Source organism: Haliotis rufescens, unplaced genomic scaffold (genome assembly GCF_023055435.1).
Source record: "Haliotis rufescens isolate VD_foot unplaced genomic scaffold, xgHalRufe1.0.p SCAF_22, whole genome shotgun sequence".
NCBI lineage: Eukaryota > Metazoa > Mollusca > Gastropoda > Lepetellida > Haliotidae > Haliotis > Haliotis rufescens.
This window is the reverse complement of record NW_025963913.1, coordinates 2,375,911-2,395,649: the sequence shown is the minus strand read 5'-3', so window position 1 is coordinate 2,395,649 and position 19,739 is coordinate 2,375,911. Positions and strand designations below refer to the sequence as shown.

Sequence of the window (19,739 nt, the reverse complement as noted above, 5' to 3'; positions counted from 1 at the left end):
GGCTTGATATCAATCGCTTAACACAGAAACACAGTACCGTATTCACTGTAATCATTGCCCTGAGCGCTTAGAAAATTGACTAACGGCTTATATTGATTGATTAAACATTGGTCTAGAAGTAGGTCAGAAGTGTTGGCAGTGAATACAGTAGTTTAATGCTAAGATGTGCTATAACAAGTCTTGACATCCACTACTTGAAATGTACATCTTTGTGTCAACATCAAGCTAACATGACTGTCGGTGTCACAGTTGTCAATAACAGCTGAAGTCGACACCAGCTTCTTGTCAGAGACACTTCCTGCTCATGGTTGTTTAATTATTCCCCAAGAAACAAGTCGACCCTTTCAACACAGAGCAGGAGTGTTAACTGAGGCCCTTGTCACCAACAGATTGCTTTGAAAGCAAGAGAGGTGATCAGAATATAGCATTGTTTTCAACACTGACGTAGGAAATACTCTGGAGTAATGTCCACACATCTCAAATGAGGTAAAGGTCGATTTTAGGTCAGATAACTCCCAACGCGGGTTGATCATGATGAAAAATGTTATATCATCCAATAAATAAAAGGGTGAGATCGAGTATATTTAATATCATGTTCCCCTCTATCAATGTCTTCACAGTCTCCCGCGACCAGAACGTACCGGGACCGAGTTGGTTATTTAATTCATTCTTGTCAATGAAACAGTCTATGTGGACAGAATACAGGGAGCAGGTCAAAACTTTGACGATGGACAAAACATTTAGTTCTTCAGTTTTTAGATACCCATCACACAGACTTTCAAACTACCGATTCAACATGGTATTATATTCAAGGCAACATATAATATTCTGTGTGTGGTTTATAGATTTTTGGCAATTTAATAAGCATGTAAATTTTTAAATTAATTTGTGTAAGTCAATGTTCTTTGGGGTTTGTTTTTTTAAAAGTTGTTTTAGTGGGGAAAAAAGTTCTTGCTGTAATTCTGTTTAAAGTGTAGGTGACACATAATGTATTTATTTCTACAGAGGCTTTGATCTCTTCATAAGGAGATTACAGATACTGTATACAGTGCATTTGATCAGTTTTCATTAAAATGGTTAAAGTCACTTTACATTGTTATATTTTGAGGTAGTATTTTTTATTTATCCAAACTGTCTGAGATGAAACGAACAGATAGATGAAAATAGATAATATTAATATCTTAATTACTCATGTTTTTTGTCAGTTAAATGTGTTGCTGAAAGAACAGGAAATGTTTTGTTCGACGTGTTACTATCATCAATTCGACCATGTCATGTTTCAAGTCCTTTGAGAATATTTCATGAAATATTCCTCAAGGTTACAACATGAAAAGACAATTAATAATTGCAATAACTAATATAATGAGATTCTGTCAGATAGAAATATGATCAGACAAGGCAGTATCAAATATCAGATTAATCATTTCCTTATTAATATCACATACATAAAGCAATAATCCTAAACAATGCAAGATACAACAATAACATCAACTACCGTGTTTACCATAATAAGTGGCACTTAAAATATTGACATGGGGGGGGGGGGGGGCACATATAAAAAACAAAACATGCATAACAAGTTAAATTTGTTTTCTGAGATAGAGTGGTAGTGAGCAAGTTTGTTAAAACTTTGACGAAAGAAAACAATTTGACAATATTTCTTAGGCAATTAATATACCTATTCTACGGTGGTGTTTTCTGTTAAAACTGTGTAAAATACACAAGAAAATATGGACTGTCACATAACTGTTTAGTCTTATATAAAAATTATTTACAGCTTGGTTTAGATGTTGGTCTGGTTACTTATTAGATCAGGGCATTTAATATGGAGAATACGGTACTACATTCTTTTCATCCACCAAACAGAGCTCAAGATAATGTTTTCAGCCATTGAGTATTCACATAAGTATTGATAGTTTTTTTCCGGCTTCAATATATTTTTACTCTCTTGGGTCCAGTTTATGGGTATTTTTACACAAATGAGTCGACATGTTTTTAAAATTCTGCTTAAAATGCTGTTTTAGGTGACTTCTAAGAAGTATCTGTTGGTGCGCTGCCCCAACATGTCACATAAACTCTCAACAGCGATATACATGTCTACATCAGCAAGACGTGACACCTTTTTTACGCACTATTCACTGCAGTAGAGTTCATGTCAGTGTGTGTATTTTCAATAAGACAATAAAGTGATGACAGCTATATGCAAATTGGAACAGATGCATTGAGTAATTACATAAGAGCAGTGTTTGAAATTATCTTAAAACCCAACAAGACAGTCAGGCAGGTGACCCATAATTAATGCATACCCATCTTCAAAGTTACCTGCCTGCATTCAGACATTATAAATATTGAAAAGGTAAAAAATGAGAGACAAATCGCACCTTGATTCAGTTGAAACAATGCAAACAATTTCTTGAAAATCTATGAGAAGTTGTACAGAATATGTAAGTACAATGTTCCCTCGATAAGTCACGCTCTCCAATATACCGTATTATCTTGAGTACAGTGCGCACCACCCTCTAGCGGATTCAGTATTTTTGAAAAAAATTACACCGTACCCCTTCAGCGAATTCCGGTAAACGAACGGGTGATGAGAAACTTGGTCAGTACAAATTTTGCCAAAATTAATTAAAAAGATACAAACGTAAGTCCAGATATACAAAGAACACTTTTTATAGCCTGACTGTGTAATTACATGATTAATTTGCGTACTTCAGTATGGATTTGTTGACCTGGTATTTCCAGTGTTACATGCCAATGGTAATGTCTTTCTGTTGGGGGAAAAAAACATCAAAACTCATTATTGCATGTATAAAGCGCACCCCCTTCTGCACAGCTGAGTTTTTTTTTAAAAAGTGTGCACTGTACTATACGAAAATACGGTAGCGCTAACCCGGGTTATAGCATCCGGTAAAGCATGGCTCCCAAAATTTACTAACATTTTTAGTAATGTTTTGTTGGTCATCTACCACCTACGACTCGACCTTCATTAAACCGCTGATCATCTATAACGCTCATCAATTATTTGGCCCTCGAAGGTAGCATTGTAGCGAGAGATCACCGTAGTCTTAAAATTATCTGCTTGACAGGTGGAAAAAATTTCAGACAGCCCGACAGAAAAATTACCAGCCACGGGCAGGTGGGCAGGCAGTTATTTCAGACACTGTATAACAGTGTTGTTAAACTTAGTTTTTCTCTCATTTGTTTGTGTACACGCAAACAACTCAGAATCTATTGGGTAATGGTAATATTTTGCTTATTTTATGCCAAAACAGCTTATCACGCATTCCGTCCCCACCAGCTCATATCTATGCAATACAAGCTCTTAAACAACTAACAATGGTATTCATTACGAGTGATGAAAGTCTCAAGCAGATCAGTAGGTTAACTCATAAACACATAGGATGTAGCAAAGATAAACAGACTTTAGTCCTACTAATACGTCTTTTGGTGTAGGGGTTAAGTTCTGCCACGTTAGTGGCAACTATTTAGGTCAACTAATGATATGTCCTCTGTTCTGTGTTCGTAGGTCCAACAGTGGAGGCTTTTGTTTTTAGAATTCTCATTATCCGCGTGCTATTGTTTCATAAAAAAAGTAATGGAGTTCTGGTATTTTATGAGTTGCGTTGATTTTTATGTACATCCAAGTCTGCCTTAGAACATTTTTTATTGTGCAGCTTGTTTTTATGGCAGGCTAATCTTGCAGTTTGACTGATTTTGTATTCTAGCGGGGAAATTGATAACAGAATGAAATTGTGGTTCTTATCAAAGTGCTGCAACCACGGAACGGAAGGAGAATCTGAACACTTGATCACATTGATTTTAAGGACTGTAAGCTACATAGAAGCTGAGAATTCAGAATATGTTTTTTCCATACATTTACTTATCTGGTTCCTTAGGGACCATCCATTTTATAATCTGGAAGTTGTGTGTGTGGGGGCTGGCTGGAGTTGGGACTTCGTTTGGAGACGAAGCTACAGCTACAGCTGCAAAATCTGATATTTTTTTAATTAATATGGATCTAAATATATTGTTTTAAAAACACCTTGCAACAATGCAACTTCAGTGGCAGACATTTTTAAATGCTTTAACAGCCTGAAGCATAAATTTATTTTTCAAGACTTTTTTGGACAATTTCTTTTTTCAATAACATCCCAGGCGTAATAAGTGCTCAGGGCGCTCTCAAAATAAGAAATAGGGGGCTCTTATTAGAATTTTTATTTTGGTGAAAAAAAAATGGAGTTGAAAGATAAATTTCATGGTTTATGCTGACAGCCTGAAATGTTATGTACGACAGATATATTTTTCCAGAATTTAATTGCCCATAATTAAGGGTGCATATAACACAAGAGTGCGTATTATACGTGAATAAATAAGTCTTGTGTACATTGATCAATCGGAAGGGGTTGCTAATTTGGATTGTTCACTAGCCAATATCTTTGCAAATGTCGCTGTGGGCGCTTATTAGAGTGGGGCGCTTATTATACTAAATATACTAAACCGTAAAACTATATTACATCCAAAAAGACACGAAGGTCTGATATTGGCAACATCACTTGAAGGTCTAGGGTATAACAGACTGCAGTTTACAAATTAATTACACACTCTTCTCCAAGGAATTCATTAATCCATTTGAAGCTAATTGTTCTCCTGTATTTAATATTTAAGATCTAAATTCTTTCCGATTTTTAATCACGACAATTGTTTGTTTGTTTGTTGTTAACGCCACTCTCAGCAGTAGTCCAGCTATATGACAGCTGTCTGTAAATATCCAATCTGGACCAGACAAACCAGTGATTGACATCAAAGTAAAATGGGATACGATGACATGCATCAACTAAGTCAGCGATGTGTTAACATGCAACTTTATGCAACCATTTGAGAAAATTAAATTAGGAATAAAATCTCCAAACTCTTTTCAGGTGAAATTTACCGATAGAGTTTTTGAATTATAATGTGTGAAGATCCGGGGTAGAATAGGTCTTTAGCAACCCATTCTTGCCATAACAGGCGACTGTGCTTGTCGTAACAGACTCGCTGACTTGGTTGATACATGTCATCGATCCCAATTGCATGGATTGATGCTTATGATGTCAATCACTGGACTGTCTGGTCCAGACTTGATTATTTACAGACCGCCGTCATATAGATGGAATATTGTTTAGTGCAGCGTTAAATAACAAACAAACAAACAAGAATGAATTATAATGTAGAGCTGATATATTTCATTACTCTTATAAAGAAAACACCCCCATTTTTAGATCTTATTTGTTAACGTCTCTTTCAGCAAGTCTAAACTCAACAGGTAAGCTCAAAATCTTCTTTAGGATGAAATACAGGCAAGACGTAAACCAAAAAAAACACATTCAAAATACAGCAATCATGATATACATCAATGGCAAGGTTTTTTCCATCTTTAAAAAACAACATTTGCAGACCTCCATCCTGACTAGTTCTGTACACTAAATTCTCTTGCTTTCAACACATCTACATCAGACAGATGTTTGGCGGATAATTTTCAAGACTGTTCCTTCTTTTTATGTAAGTCTTAGAACGAAGCCCACTTGGGAAATTAATGCTGTCATCAAACACAGAAAAACCTGTAGCAAGAACTGGAAGAGGAGACGACCTAAGTTAACCAACACAGGCATCGGTAATGCCAACTAGAGTAGGATAATGTTTCACTGACACAAAAACTATGCGTTAATTTCTTCACCTGATATCGATTGATCCTTTGAGAAACTTGGGCTAAGAGTGAAAATTAAATTAAGGTTGTGAGAATTGTAATTTCTTAAGTCACAAGTCTGACTAGGCCTTTCATTTTTTTAAACTTCACAGAAACACCAGTCAACACTGCTTCTTGAGGATGAAAACACAAAGTATTTGTAGGTTGAGTATGTAAACTTTAGCATGAAAAGTATTAATGGGTCAGTTTTTAATGTTGGCCAGTACATGTGAAAGATGGAGATTGGGTCATCAAAATGGCTGGTGTGATTGTGATTGTGAACTGTCATCACCACAACTGTTGTGTATAACTGACCTATGATATAACTGCCCTGCTTACTCATAAAATAACATCTCACTCTCAATAAAGGTCAAATTCTCAATTCTCTTGCCACTGTTTGTATCAATGTCTGGTGCCCTGCACGATGCACAAACACAGTGCACAAACACAGTGCACAAACATCGTGCACAAACACAAAGCACAAACAGTGCACAAACATCATGCACAAACACAGTGCACAAACACAGTGCACAAACACAGTGCACAAACATCGTGCATGACACTGCAGATCACAACAGCGATGGAAGCTAACAGTTTCAGACCAGTAGTCCTTATAACGTTAATGCAAAGCAAAACCCTTAAAAAGGGCAAATTTTACAAGTCCCATGATACCTTAACAATTGGTCAGCAAGGACTATAGGACTAGCATCAGTTTTAACACTCTTAGTGCATCCTGACAGTGTCAGAATGTGGGACACAGAGTAGCTTAAAAACATTCCCAGATTACAATAGGCATATAGGGATGAAACAAGACCAAAAGCTCCATTTAACAATGCCATTTGAACATTTGGGTGACAAGAGTGGGAATATTGTTCCACACCATATTGTTAATGTTGGAGCTATTCACACCCTAGGGGAGAATATAAGAGCATACAACTAAAACAAAAGAGTGGTTCTGTTTTTTTGTGGGTTGGTCCATATTGATTGAATTGTCTGGAAACTCGGCATCAAGACATAGAGAAGGGTTTGAAATTTCTAGTATTTTAGTGCCTATGGCAATTAAGTCGTAATGGCACGGTTAAAATGAGTTCCCAGTGAATGATAGGCACCCTTAGAAATAATATTGTTTTAACATTACCCTGTGACAATGTTTGTTATATGAAACCAAAAATAAAGGTGACAACCACATGGAAATTGATGAACATATGCAGTGTTTGAAATAAAACAAATTGCCAGGACCCACAGACTTGAGAAGCTGCAGGCCCTGACTAAACTTGTGAGGCCCTCATTTACAGAAATGCTGCTTGTTCTGACAAATACATCAACTTGTAAATCTACAGACTACAGCAGGCCATAAGGACCCATACAAATATGAAACTACAGCCCGACACCAAATCTACCTGCCACGGGCCAAGGGGCAGATGCTTGTTTAGAACACTGTACACATAAAGACACTTAATACACAGTGTGAGTCACAGCAGAGATTTGTGTGTTCAGAAAAATATAGAGGTACTGTATTATCATTCTTATTGAAAAGGTAGGGCCAGACTTTTTACGAATGTATAACAGCTGGTATCTAGCCTTGGTAAATGACATGCACAGAGGAGCATGACGCTGCAGTATACTCGTAGTGCATCCCGACAGTGTCGAAATGTGGGACACAAGCTTCTCATGTCACATCACGCCTCTTCCTATCTCAGGTCTCTATGATAGTATAGAGGGAATTGTTTAACTCTGATGAAAGAAATTACTTTTAGACCCGTGAAGATCCGGGGTAGAACAGGTCTTCAGCAACCCATGCTTGCCCTAAAAGGTGACAATGCTTGTTGTAAGAGGCGACTAACAGGATCGGGTGGTCAGACTCTCTGACTTGGTTGATGCATGTCATCGTATCCCAATTGAGTGGATTGATGCTCATGATGTCAACCACTGGATTGTCTGGTCCAGACTTGATTATTTACAGACACTCTTGTTAATTTAATGAAGCAGCTTTTTTATCAACTCATAGAATCTAAAGTGAGTGAGTGGGTGAGTACGGTTTTCACGCCCTTTTCAGCAATATCCTGTCGGGGCACACCAGAAATTGGCTTCACATGTCAAGAATCGAACCTGGGTCTTCGGTCTGATGAGAGAACAGTTTAAACACTAGGCTACCCGACCTCCCCATAGAATCTAAAGATTTTTAACAATAAATTGATGATTATAATACATGAATATGCATTATTCAATTTGATGAAATCTCATGATTTGGCGTGCATATTAAATATCCATATTTATTTGTGTGCAGACACATAAACACAGATGCAAGTTTAGTTAAACACTTAATCCAGTATATAAACCTGGAATAAGTCAAAACATTTTTTTTAACAATTGCCAATAGATATAATTACAATTCGCAAATACTGAAGTAAATCTATGCATAAACCTCAAGCAGCCTTGACAAAAAATTGATGTTTTGCAAACTGTTGAAACACTCTTGTGATCATATACTAAAAATCCTTACTACAAAGAATATTTCATACCAATTAAGAAATTATAGACACTGAAGTTACTGCAGACAAGTTTTAGATTAAGAAAAAAACTACTTTCCTAAAAACTAATTTACCGGTAAACACCATGTTTGCAAAATTCCATCTCTTCCCTTTTCACTATAAACAATGCTTAAATTGATTTTTCAATACAAAAGGATCCAAGAAAAATATTTTTTTGCAAAACGCAGGAATACAGTAAAACTAATGAGGAAAAGTGATGCAGCAAGAAGAAGTCTTGAAATGATTAGTAGGCCTGGCAACTGTCTCTTCAGTTTAATCTCAGCTCATTCATTATTTTACATTGTAGCTCAATATTTGGGAACACACTCTTCAAGTACAACAATCTCATTTAAATCACATGACTGAGGACATTCCATTACAGGTCATGTCGGAACGACCTTTCACGGACTTTAACCGACCAATAAAATGACAAACAAGAAGTTGACATGAGCCAATGAGAAAGCAGCTTTCTTGAGGTTAACGGCACAAGTTTCAAACTGGCGACTTCCATTCTAGACTAAGTTTTGAAAATATTTTGACTTCTCTTAATTAAATTTTTGAAAACTGAAATAAAGACATTTCTGGAATGTCAAATAGATAGCTGAGATTGTATGGCAGTACTTCCCATGGGCTATGGAAAGTCTCTTCTGTTGCAAATGTTTATCCCATTGAAGCAAGAGATGGAATCGGTTGTACATACCATAATTTTTGTTCGGAATACCCAGTGTTCACCTTTTCTAGGTTGAATGATTGGAAAACACATTCCAACTTTCACTTTCCTGATCTGGCAAGTGGCACTTCGATTGGTCGGATAAAAAGGTCGCTCTGGTGTGACCCGTAATGGGATGTCCTCAGATCTTAGTTTGGTGGTAGCAAGAACTGAGATCTGATTTTAATGAGATTGAAATTACAACATCCATATTGGGATGAAACATCACCACAAGCTCCATTTAACATCATCGTTTGAAAACTTTGGGGACAAGAGTATTAGAATTGCTCCATTCTGTATCAGCCATTTTTTAGCTATTGACACCCTTGGGAGGTATTTAAAATAAACGACTAAAACCAAATAGTGTTCGGGTTACCTGGTTCCTGGATCAAGAGGGTTGGTCTATATTGATTGGATTGTCAGGAACATCAGCAAGACACATGGAGATGGTTTGAAATTTCTTGTGTTTAGTGTCGATGGCACAATTAAAATAGTATTAAGATAGTATTTATTTTAACATTAGCATGTGACATTTTCTTTTTATATGAAACCAAAAATAAAGGTGACAACCACATGGAAATTGATGAACATTGAATTTTAATTATTTTTATCCGTTTCTATGAATTTCAAATTAACTAGTTCCTGCTTGTGAAAGGCATTTTGTTTGATCCTTCGAAATATTTGAAATACTCCTGTAAAATAACTGATGACTAATTTTTTTCAGGATTACCAACTATTGACCAATATCTCCTGTGGTAACGTGTCCTTGTGCCTGTTAGTGACATACGCAGGAGCAAAACAGTCTCTGTATTTGCTCTAGTTCGGTACAGGACAGCAGAGCCCAGATCAACCTATCAGGAGATTTGCCGAAGCGGAAAGTCAAATGTCAGCCATTTGGCACATGCTGTAGAATAGATTGGAGATCTTTCTTCAATTACACTGGTTTTCTTTGCATGTAGTCTAGCAAATCTGATATCATGGCAAAGTTGATTATAAGACAACTTCCATCCATTCAAACAGTGATTGTACATATGTCCATAGACAGTCAAGTGGTTATTTCATCAATGAAAGGGACTATTGTGCCACATGCTTTCCACCTAGGTCACCATACACACCAAGGATGTTCGTGTGTGTTTGTTGTTTAACGCTGCACTCAGCGATATTCCAGTTACCCTATTCGACATAATAAGCGCCCAGGGCGCTCTCAAAATTAGGAATAGGGGGCTCTTATTAGAATATTATTTTGGTGGAAAAAAAACAAGAGTTGAAAGATAAATTTCTTGGTTTATGCTGACGGCCTGAACTGTTTATGTACGACAGATATATTTTTCCAGAATTTAATTGCCCATAATTAAGGGTGCATATAACACACAAGTGTGTATTATATGTGAATAAATAAGACTTGTGTACATTGATCAATTGGAAGGGGTGCTAACTGGGATTGTTCACTTGCCAATATATTAGCAAATATCGCCGTTGGTGCTTATTGGAGCGGGGCGCTTTTTACGTAGAATACGGTATGTGATGGCAGCTAGTAAATAATGTCCGGACAAGACAATTCGGTTGTTGAAATTGTGAGCAACAATCCACGTATTTGGGAACGACGACACGCCATCAACCGAGTCACCAAGCCTGACCATCTGATCCAAGTTGCCTCTTACGACAAGCATGGGTTGCTGGAGTTAAATTCTATTCCGGAATCCAGGGGGAATGCCAAGGATGAGAACCAAGAATTTGTGAATCTCAAAAACGGTTCATTCACAGAAAATCACAACCGAACTTAGTAACACATATTTTTCAAAATTAAATTAAAATTCACCCACATTACCATATGTCTACATTTCTAATTCAGTTTAACTGCATCTAAAACAATTTTATATTTTTACTATTTTTCATAATCTACGTATCAGTAAACCCTGATGCATGCCTTCTCCACATGATTAAACATGGCACTCAGCCACAAGCCATGTATCATATAGTCTGTCAAACACAAATGCCCCCTGGCGGAAAACTCAAATGAAATTAATTTGAAATAAGAGCATGCTCCGGCAAGCAGGTATCAGTTTCATTAACATGAAACGACACTACCTGTGTGTGTAATGTCTGCAGAATAACCCATTGTCTATAGCATCAGTTTACGCTTAGCACTTTTAAGATATATCCGAAGACAAGCAAATTAGAGATCTTAAACAGATGGCACTGACTGATAGCTGAGACTTGTCAACATTCAAACAGGAATAAGAATAGCTCACCTGATAAACATAAAGAAAAATTGCATTCAAGTACATGGGAGGGGTAATAAATATGTGGATGAGTGAGTGAGTATGGTTTTACGCCGCTTTTAGCAATATTTCAGCAATATCACGGCGGGGGACACCAGAAATGGGCTTCACACATTGTACCCATGTCGGTAATCGAACCCGGGTCTTCGGCGTGACGAGCAAACGCTTTAACCAGTAGGCTACCCAACCACCCCCATAAATATATGAGTATGTCAGGTTCCAAATTTTAATTTTGAAATACAATAGGGACTGACAATTTAATTACTTCTTTTATGAATTTGCATCCTGAAATCCCTGAATATGAAATACTAGAAATTAAAAATATGGTTAAAAAGTGACTTAAGCACAGGTAATGAATAACTACCAGCTCTGCAACTTTCCCCGTTCCACTTCCCGTAGCTGATCGAGCCTTGATGAAGTGATGATGTTTATGTGCACATTATCACCATCATTATTATCATATATTATATTGTCATCAGTCAATCTTTTTATCATGTTTAATATTTTCTAATCACTTGGCTATGATGGCCAGGGTTCTACATGTGCTTCTGTTTATACACATACCGGTAGGTAACAGTTGACTGATGATTGTCAAGAGCCCTCTGTGATAATTATCAGCAACGGAAATACAATGTGTCATCAATATCAGAATTTTTATAAAATGCACACTTTCCATCAATCTAACAACTTGTCGTAAATGGAAATTACAGTAAGGTGAGTGAGTGAGTTGGGTTTAACGCCGCTTTTAACAGTATTCCAGTTATATCACGGCGTGTCAGCTTAATGTGGGAGGAAAGCCCGAAGTGATGCAGGTCTCAGAAGTTTACCACTTCGGTGAAACCCACGAGCAAGGGTATGGTGCTGACAAACCTACAGTGCCCCCTACAGTAAGGTGAAGGTCTTTTGATAGCGATAGAATCTTTACACTTTACCCATTCTCTTTCACATATTATTCATCCATCTTTCACACTTTATCAATCATCTTAATGTCATGAGCTGCATGGCATTATGTGTAATTGCTTTCGTGACATATTTGCCCTGCGTTAACCAATCAATTTTCTGTCAACCCTATGTTGGTGTCACTGTGTCAGTCGAGGTGAGCCTTTACATTTTGTGTTCAAAATAAGTGCCTACCCGTAGTCCCGTGGTTTGTTTGTTTGTTTGTTTGTTGTTTTAAGCCGCATTCAGCAATATTCCAGCTATATGACGGTGGTCTGTAAATAATCAAGTAAGGACCAGGCAATCCAGTGATTGATATAATGAGCTTCGATCCGAGCAATTCGGATACGATGACACGCATCAACCAAGTAAGTGAGCCTGACCATTCGATGCTGTTAGTCGCCTCTTACAACAAGCATAGTCACCTCTTAATATGAAAAGCATTCTAACCCGGATCTCGTAGGCCATGGTAGGTATATCTTGTGCTGTAGTTTCAAATTTGTATGGGTCATTATGGACTGCAGTAAATTTATGTGTCCATTCATTTGTCACAATGGCCTGAGAGTTTGGTCAAGGCCTGCAGCTTCTAAAGTCTGTGGTTCCTGATAACAGCCTGGCAATTTGTTTTATTTCAAACCCTGTATTTGTGTCCTTTTAATACTACTACCTACTGACAGTTTAGATAGGTATGAAATATATGCCAGCATACACCTGTTGTTCATGAATAGGTAATATATCAGTTCCTGGTCGTGATCACAAATTAACATTAATTCTACAATATCAATATTAACATGGAACATTCAGTAATTTGAGAATACATTTACATGAAGGCAATTGTGGAAAATTCCCATTTGCATGTATGTGTTGGGGCATATTGTAGCCCAGGGATGTCATCTTGATCGATCATCCTCTGACAAAATAAGTTCTTTTCAGTCAGTACAACTGTACAGTTTAGGACCTTTTTTCCAAACTTTGTTCTTCTGACATTTCGAAATTCAATTACAAATATCATTCATCACTTGCTGAAAAGTGCACGACATATTTTGCCGTTGCTGAAATGTCCATCCCATATTTTGCGAAACTTGAAATGTGCATCTCATATCATACCACTTCTTGTATACAAATGATACAAACATCACATAAAACATGCAAATTCCCGCATTCCAGAGATAATGCTATCTTAACAACTATTGCAGATAAGTGGAGTCTGTGGGGATATCTGATAGCCGTGAACGACTGTGACCAGCGACATGAACGACACCTACAGTCTCGTTGGCTACTGACAGAAACAATTATCCACTTTGATAAGACTGTTGCCCATCAAACATGACACTCCTCAGCGCGACAGCTATACATGTTGCTGTTAAACATCAGCTATATATGACATAAATATCTCCTTTCAAAGCCGCTGATAATATCAAGAAGGGGATTATTCGGCTAAATGAAACATTATCGTGAAAGTCCAGAAATGGTTGAAGAAAGTTAAGGTCTTGAATATTGAATTTCATTTGTATTGAATAAATGAATTTAATGATCACATGTGAAACGGAATTATTCCTGAGCACAAAAATAATTTAAGAAAATACAAGCTGAATGACATTTGTTTCCGGAACATTCAGCCACAGAATCACACCATAGTGGATTGTTAGATATTCATCATAGCGATGATAGTTCATTATAGTCATGATCATCATAATCATACCGATGATGAAGGTGGGGTTCAATGGCATGTTCAGGATTATTGCACTTACATTGCGATGTGCATGCAGCGTGAGTCTCCTTGTACAAGTCCGGACTAACGCCAGTTTTATAGTTCTAGCCTATTGGGGGCACCATGCCACACTTTTCACAAGAATACCACCCTCAGACACTTGTTTTATTGTCTTCATGCCGAGCACCAGACAGGGTAACAGGTACCATCTTTCAACCTCTTTTACTATGACATGTCTGGGGATCAGACTATCAACCTACTGCTCTCCGGGCAGACGCTCTACCCACGGAGACGATTCCTATGATGAAAACTGGTTTGTTGTTTAACACCGCACTCAGCAATATTCCAGCTATATGACCCACATATCTGAAAATAATCGAGTCTGGACCAGACAATCCAGTGATTGATATCATGAGCATTGATCTTCGCAATGTGGGATCGATGACATGCATCAAACAAGTCAGTGAGTCTGACCACCCGATCCTGTTAGTCGCCTTTTACGACAAGCATAGTCGCATCTTAGGACAAGCATGGGTTGCTGAAGACCTATTCTACCCCGGATCTGGGCCAACAGAAATTAAAACTAAAACCAAACCAGTAACCAACCCTGCTTCACTCAAACAACCAATGGCCACCTTGGAACCAGTTACCTCAAGAGCTAATGCAAATACAATTGTCAGCATTGCACTACGTAACCCTGTCATTTAATGATCGCACTAATGCTACTATTACTATAAGTAATACCCGGTAATAATTTTTTATCATAGCTCTAATTATATGGAAAATACTTGGAAAAAAATAATATTGTGTATAAGGCTACTTAATCACTACCCTTGCCAAAATCAAATAAGTGTACAATCATTGTTGTATCTATTACTTGATAGATATTCATCAGCTTATCACCAGGTCCAAACATCTACCAAGATTACAGGATTTTTGAGAAAATACACTCGGTTAGCTGTGACCCAATGATAACATTGAAATTCGTAATTGACCTTCCTAGAGGTACTTTCAGTTAAGGTGACTCCTGGAAAACAGGTGTACATTTCACGACGGACGGCTGACATGAACGCTGGAAACATATCTGTGTTACTGACATGTGCAATACACACCACTAACAATGCCGCTCTGTTGTCGACAGCCTCAAGACAGAGGCTCAATTCAGTGCTACACACAACAGGACTGTAACATGCCGAACAGGTAATTGAGGAAGTGAATGAATGTTGTTTAATGCCGCAGCATTGGACTATACACACCCGGGGACTAATTAAATGTCATCTGTTTTCATGGAAACATGCACCTAGTGCAAGTTTAATCCAGTTCTTTAAATTGAGCCCTGTCATACCCCCACCCATCCACCCGAAGAAAGTACAAGTACTTACATGATTAAAATTGAATATATATTTCATATTAAATATAAAGATCCTACTGTCTTACACCACCAATAACCTTTAATATCACCAAATTCCATCCACCAGCCTACTGACCCACTTCATCACTGGATACAGCTATGTCATAACCCACATCACTACCACCTTCAATATCCGCCATGTAAATCTCAACCACACTACAGCTTGAATCACAAGTATACATCCTTGGATTATAAATAAATTTCCATTTTTACCTTTGAAATTGAACATGATGATCCCTTGTTATTTTGCCACCAGTATGAATCGTCACAGAATCTGCAACCTAGGCCACCAGGTTAGAATGTGGGTACTGGGTGTTCACTGATAATATTCATATCAAGTACACTTTGTTTAATCAGTGCAGCGAGATCTTTACCTGTGTGTGTTTACATACGGACATATGACCTTAACGGGTTAATTCCAGCTTCAACATGCATTATGAATGTTTCACTGACAAAGCTTGTTTGATATTGTAATAAATGTTTCTATGCTTTGTTTATCTTAAGTTATATTAGTTATTTATGTTAGAATAAAGGTTACAGTTTATATTGTAAATGTCATAAAATAATTATGTCCAGGGAATGAAATTTAAGAGGATATTTTAAGAGGATACGCCATGCAGCGTTGTCGTAAGCAGAGGTAAAATAAATTTGGAAATGTTTGATGGAGTGAGTGAGTGAATTATGTTTTATAAATGGAGCAATATTCCAGCTTGACCTCTTCAGCATCTAAAGAATGGAGTCTGTGGCAGACAAACCAGTGGATGATGGCAATGGTCACTGACTTGGTTGATGCACGTCATCGTATCCCAATTGCGTGGATTGATGCTCATGATGTCAATCACTGGATTGTCTGGTCCAGATTCGATTTTTGTGTCGATGTTAGTGATTATGTTGCTTAAATTGACAGTATTCCTAATGCGCCTACATCACAACTGGTACTACTACAATAACTACTACTACTACTACTACTACTACTACTACTACTACTACTACTGATACCGACCCGTGAAGATCTGGGGTAGAATAAGGTGACTATGCTTGTCGTGAGAGGCGACCAACAGGATCGGGTGGTCAGGCTCGCTGACATGGTTGATGCACGTCATCATATCCCACTTGCGTGGATTGATGCTCATGATGTCAATCACTGGATTGTCTGGTCCAGATTCGATTATTTACAGACCGCCGTCATATAGCTGGAATATTGCTGAGTGCGGTGTTTTACAACAAACAAACAAACAAAAAAATTGTGGTCTAGGAGATTCAATCCCCTGACTGCATCATACCAACAGATGGTCCTTAGGAGGTACTTCTTACCCTGCACTTGGCATAAGTGGATAGAACAAGGGGTCAGCTCTATCCTGTGTCTCGAGTGGGGTATTCATGTTAAACTGCATGGTATCTCAATGGGCTAGCACTATAAACCCTTTAGTTCAGACAAGTACAAGCAGTCACACACACAGGGTAAATGCACATTGCTGTACAAGTGCAATAAATCCTACTTCACTTCGCTGTAGGGTGCTTCACTCGGGGTTGCATTATTCACTGTTAAATGGAGATCACCCATCTCATAGCTCCTGACAACACTTCTAACACACCCAGGTCAGGTGGAGATAGTCCTTGATGAATAGGTGAAGTAAGGTGAAATAGGGTTTAAGTCTTAGATCATTACACTAAAATAGTGACATGCATGCACATGTGTGTGGCTGCTCGTTGCCGCTTGTTGCCGATTTTATAGTGCTAGCCCACTCAGACACAGTATACCGAAATCATTGTTTTAGCCCCTTAATGCCGAGCACCAGGCAGGGTAACAACAAGTTCCATCTTTTAACTTCTTTTGATATTTTGATGAGACAGGGATCAATCCCCTGACCTTATGCTCTCTGGGCAGACGCTCTACCAATAGAACATGGAGGCGGTTCCTTGGCAAATAGATCAGTTTCTCTCTAATCATTTACCGGTTGGTCGGGTAGCCTAGTGGTTAAAGCGTTGGCCCGTCACACTAAAGACCTGGGTTCCATTCCCAACATGTGTACAATGTGTGAAGCCCATTTCTGGTGTCCCCCGCAGTAATATTGCTGGAATATTGCTGAAAGTGGTATAAAATCAAACTCACTCACTCACTCATTCATTACCTCACATTGCAAAAACATTTTTACTTAAAAAGGTGTGAGATTATTGTATTAAAAAAAAAATCATAATTCATAAAACAGGGATGAAAATACATATGTGTATCATATGTGCCAAAATATAAGCACCAGATGAAGACAAATAGATGCTCAAAACAGTTGCTTTTGGAAAAAATACAGGGTAAACTCCCCCTTCAACGAAAACCTAAAATAAATTGGTTCATCAATCACTTATCCCTTCCACCTCAGTATCATGACGCCTAATTGTTGACATCAAAATGTCTCCTAACGTGACCAAGTCAATAAACGTTTCACATCAACACCTACCAAATTAACCAGTTCGTTTTACTTATACAAGTGAAAGCTAACACGTGGCAAGGTGCTGTGGTCGTATCTCATGTCAAGGTCACCCTGAATCAGCCACGAAAGTGATGGGTTTCCATTTCTTCATCTACGACTGTGTCGCCCCCAAGGCATTAATCAATGTTGAAAAGTACGTCCATAAAGTTTATAGCAATGTTGTGTCTTGTCTGTTTTAACTGTCCTTATGAGAAAAGACGTACATAAATCTCTATATACGTCTTTGTTTTGAGTGAGTGTGGTTTTATGCACCATCAACAGCATTCCTAATACATGTGTATAAGGGCGGTGGGGTAGCCAAGTGGTAAAGGTGGTCGCCCGCCACTCCTTAGGTCCGTTTGATCCCCATTGTGGGTACATTATGTGAAACCCATTTCTGGTGTCCCCCAGTGATGTTGCTGGAATATTGCAAAAGCCATAAAACCTAACGCCTTCACTCACTTCAGCTATACATAACAATGGAGGACTTAAGAATGGCTGTCTCACATTTTACTCATGGTGGGAATAAAACCGATCTACGGTGCAATGAACAATTTATACTATTTGACTACCTCAAATTTTCCCAGAGACAAATTTAAAATTTTGGGCCCCAATTTTGGCGCCACATCAACACCTCAAAGCAATGCACTACTAAAATTACTACCAATCCGTTCAATCACTTCATTTTTCAATTACATGACCAGCAAATTTCAACAATCGTGTTTTACCCGAACATCTATGACGCCTTTACAACTACAAAGACGTGGACCCCTCTCCTCCGAAGCGATGCGCTGTCAACCACCACGCCATAACGACACCTTGCTCCTCATCGATGTTGCGTCTCCCCTAAATCGCTAGTAGTGTACAAGCTCGTTAAATCCCCAATACCCTGGCCACCAGCTCAAATCAGAAAGTTAGTAAGTGTCTCCATGAACCGAACTAATTTCTTCCATTACTGCTGTGTAGGAAAACCCCTCGTCACCCTCTGGTCTTGTCCCATTATTTACACGTTCAAGCGGGCCATTTCTCCAACAAACATGTCAATTACGACACCACATTCGACAAAGCGTGAGCTTGGTGTTCGTTTTATTTATAACACGTCTTACATCTTCGGCATGATTTAGATTTACGATCTCAAAACCCACCAACAATATTCATTTATCACTTGGTCAAATTTCGACCCAATGCGAATATCTCGATACACAGGGACTGCAACTCCAGTCGCAAACTAGTGGTGACGGCGCTATACAATTTGCCAAAGGACATTCACAAATCATTCCGTGTCCGTTTATCGTCCTTTTGTGACTTGCAGCGCTGGGGTTTGAAACGAACCCTTACTGTTGCATCTGACGTTGTATTGAGGTCATAACAAAAAAACAACACTCTTGGCAGCGTCGGACTGGCTGCTTGGAAACAGGGAGCATTGAGCTGAATGCCCAAACACTAACTATTAGGAAGATAGGCAGGGTCGATGTGCATTGTCTATATACGCTCACGAAACTTATCTAAAAGTTCCAGAAAAAGTTGTTTGAAAGTGCTCGTCGTCAGTGTTTTTTGTTCAAGCTCCTGAATATAGTAGTGTGCACAGTGGATCCCTCGGCAAACTTAATGTTAACTATTTTACATACGGTCTCAACTGTTCCGGGATTGATGATGAAATTATCCTGTGGACACATGGATGACAAATGCACCGCGATAGAAAAACAATAAGGTCACACATATTTTATAGGTATAGGCTTGGGTAGTCTAGCAATGTCCCCTTAGATGGGCGATCCCCGGCCGCGTCATACCAAAAGACGTTAAAAGATGGTATTTGTTGTAACCCTGTCTGGCGCTCGGCATTAAGGGGCTAAAACAAGGACTGGTCGGCTCGGAGTCAGTATACTGTGTCTGAGTGGGGTATTCATGTTAAATTGCGGCAGGATATCTCCGTGAGCTAGCACTATTAATCGGCATCAGTCCGGAC

General features: G+C 38.4%; 1 protein-coding gene across 9 annotated transcripts in view; it reads right to left on the bottom strand.

The window, feature by feature from the left end:
* Positions 1–19,739, bottom strand: part of LOC124136358 (prestin-like) — a 110,200-nt gene that overhangs the window by 33,806 nt on the left and 56,655 nt on the right. The window contains exon 1 of one of the 9 annotated variants that reach the window (XM_046502282.2): positions 15,522–15,614. The exons of the other annotated variants lie outside the window; for them this stretch is intronic. Coding sequence (XP_046358238.1) covers positions 15,522–15,537 — 16 coding nt within the window. The 5' untranslated portion in view covers positions 15,538–15,614. Of the gene's footprint in view, positions 1–15,521; positions 15,615–19,739 lie in introns of those variants that run through there. 9 annotated transcript variants of the gene reach the window in all.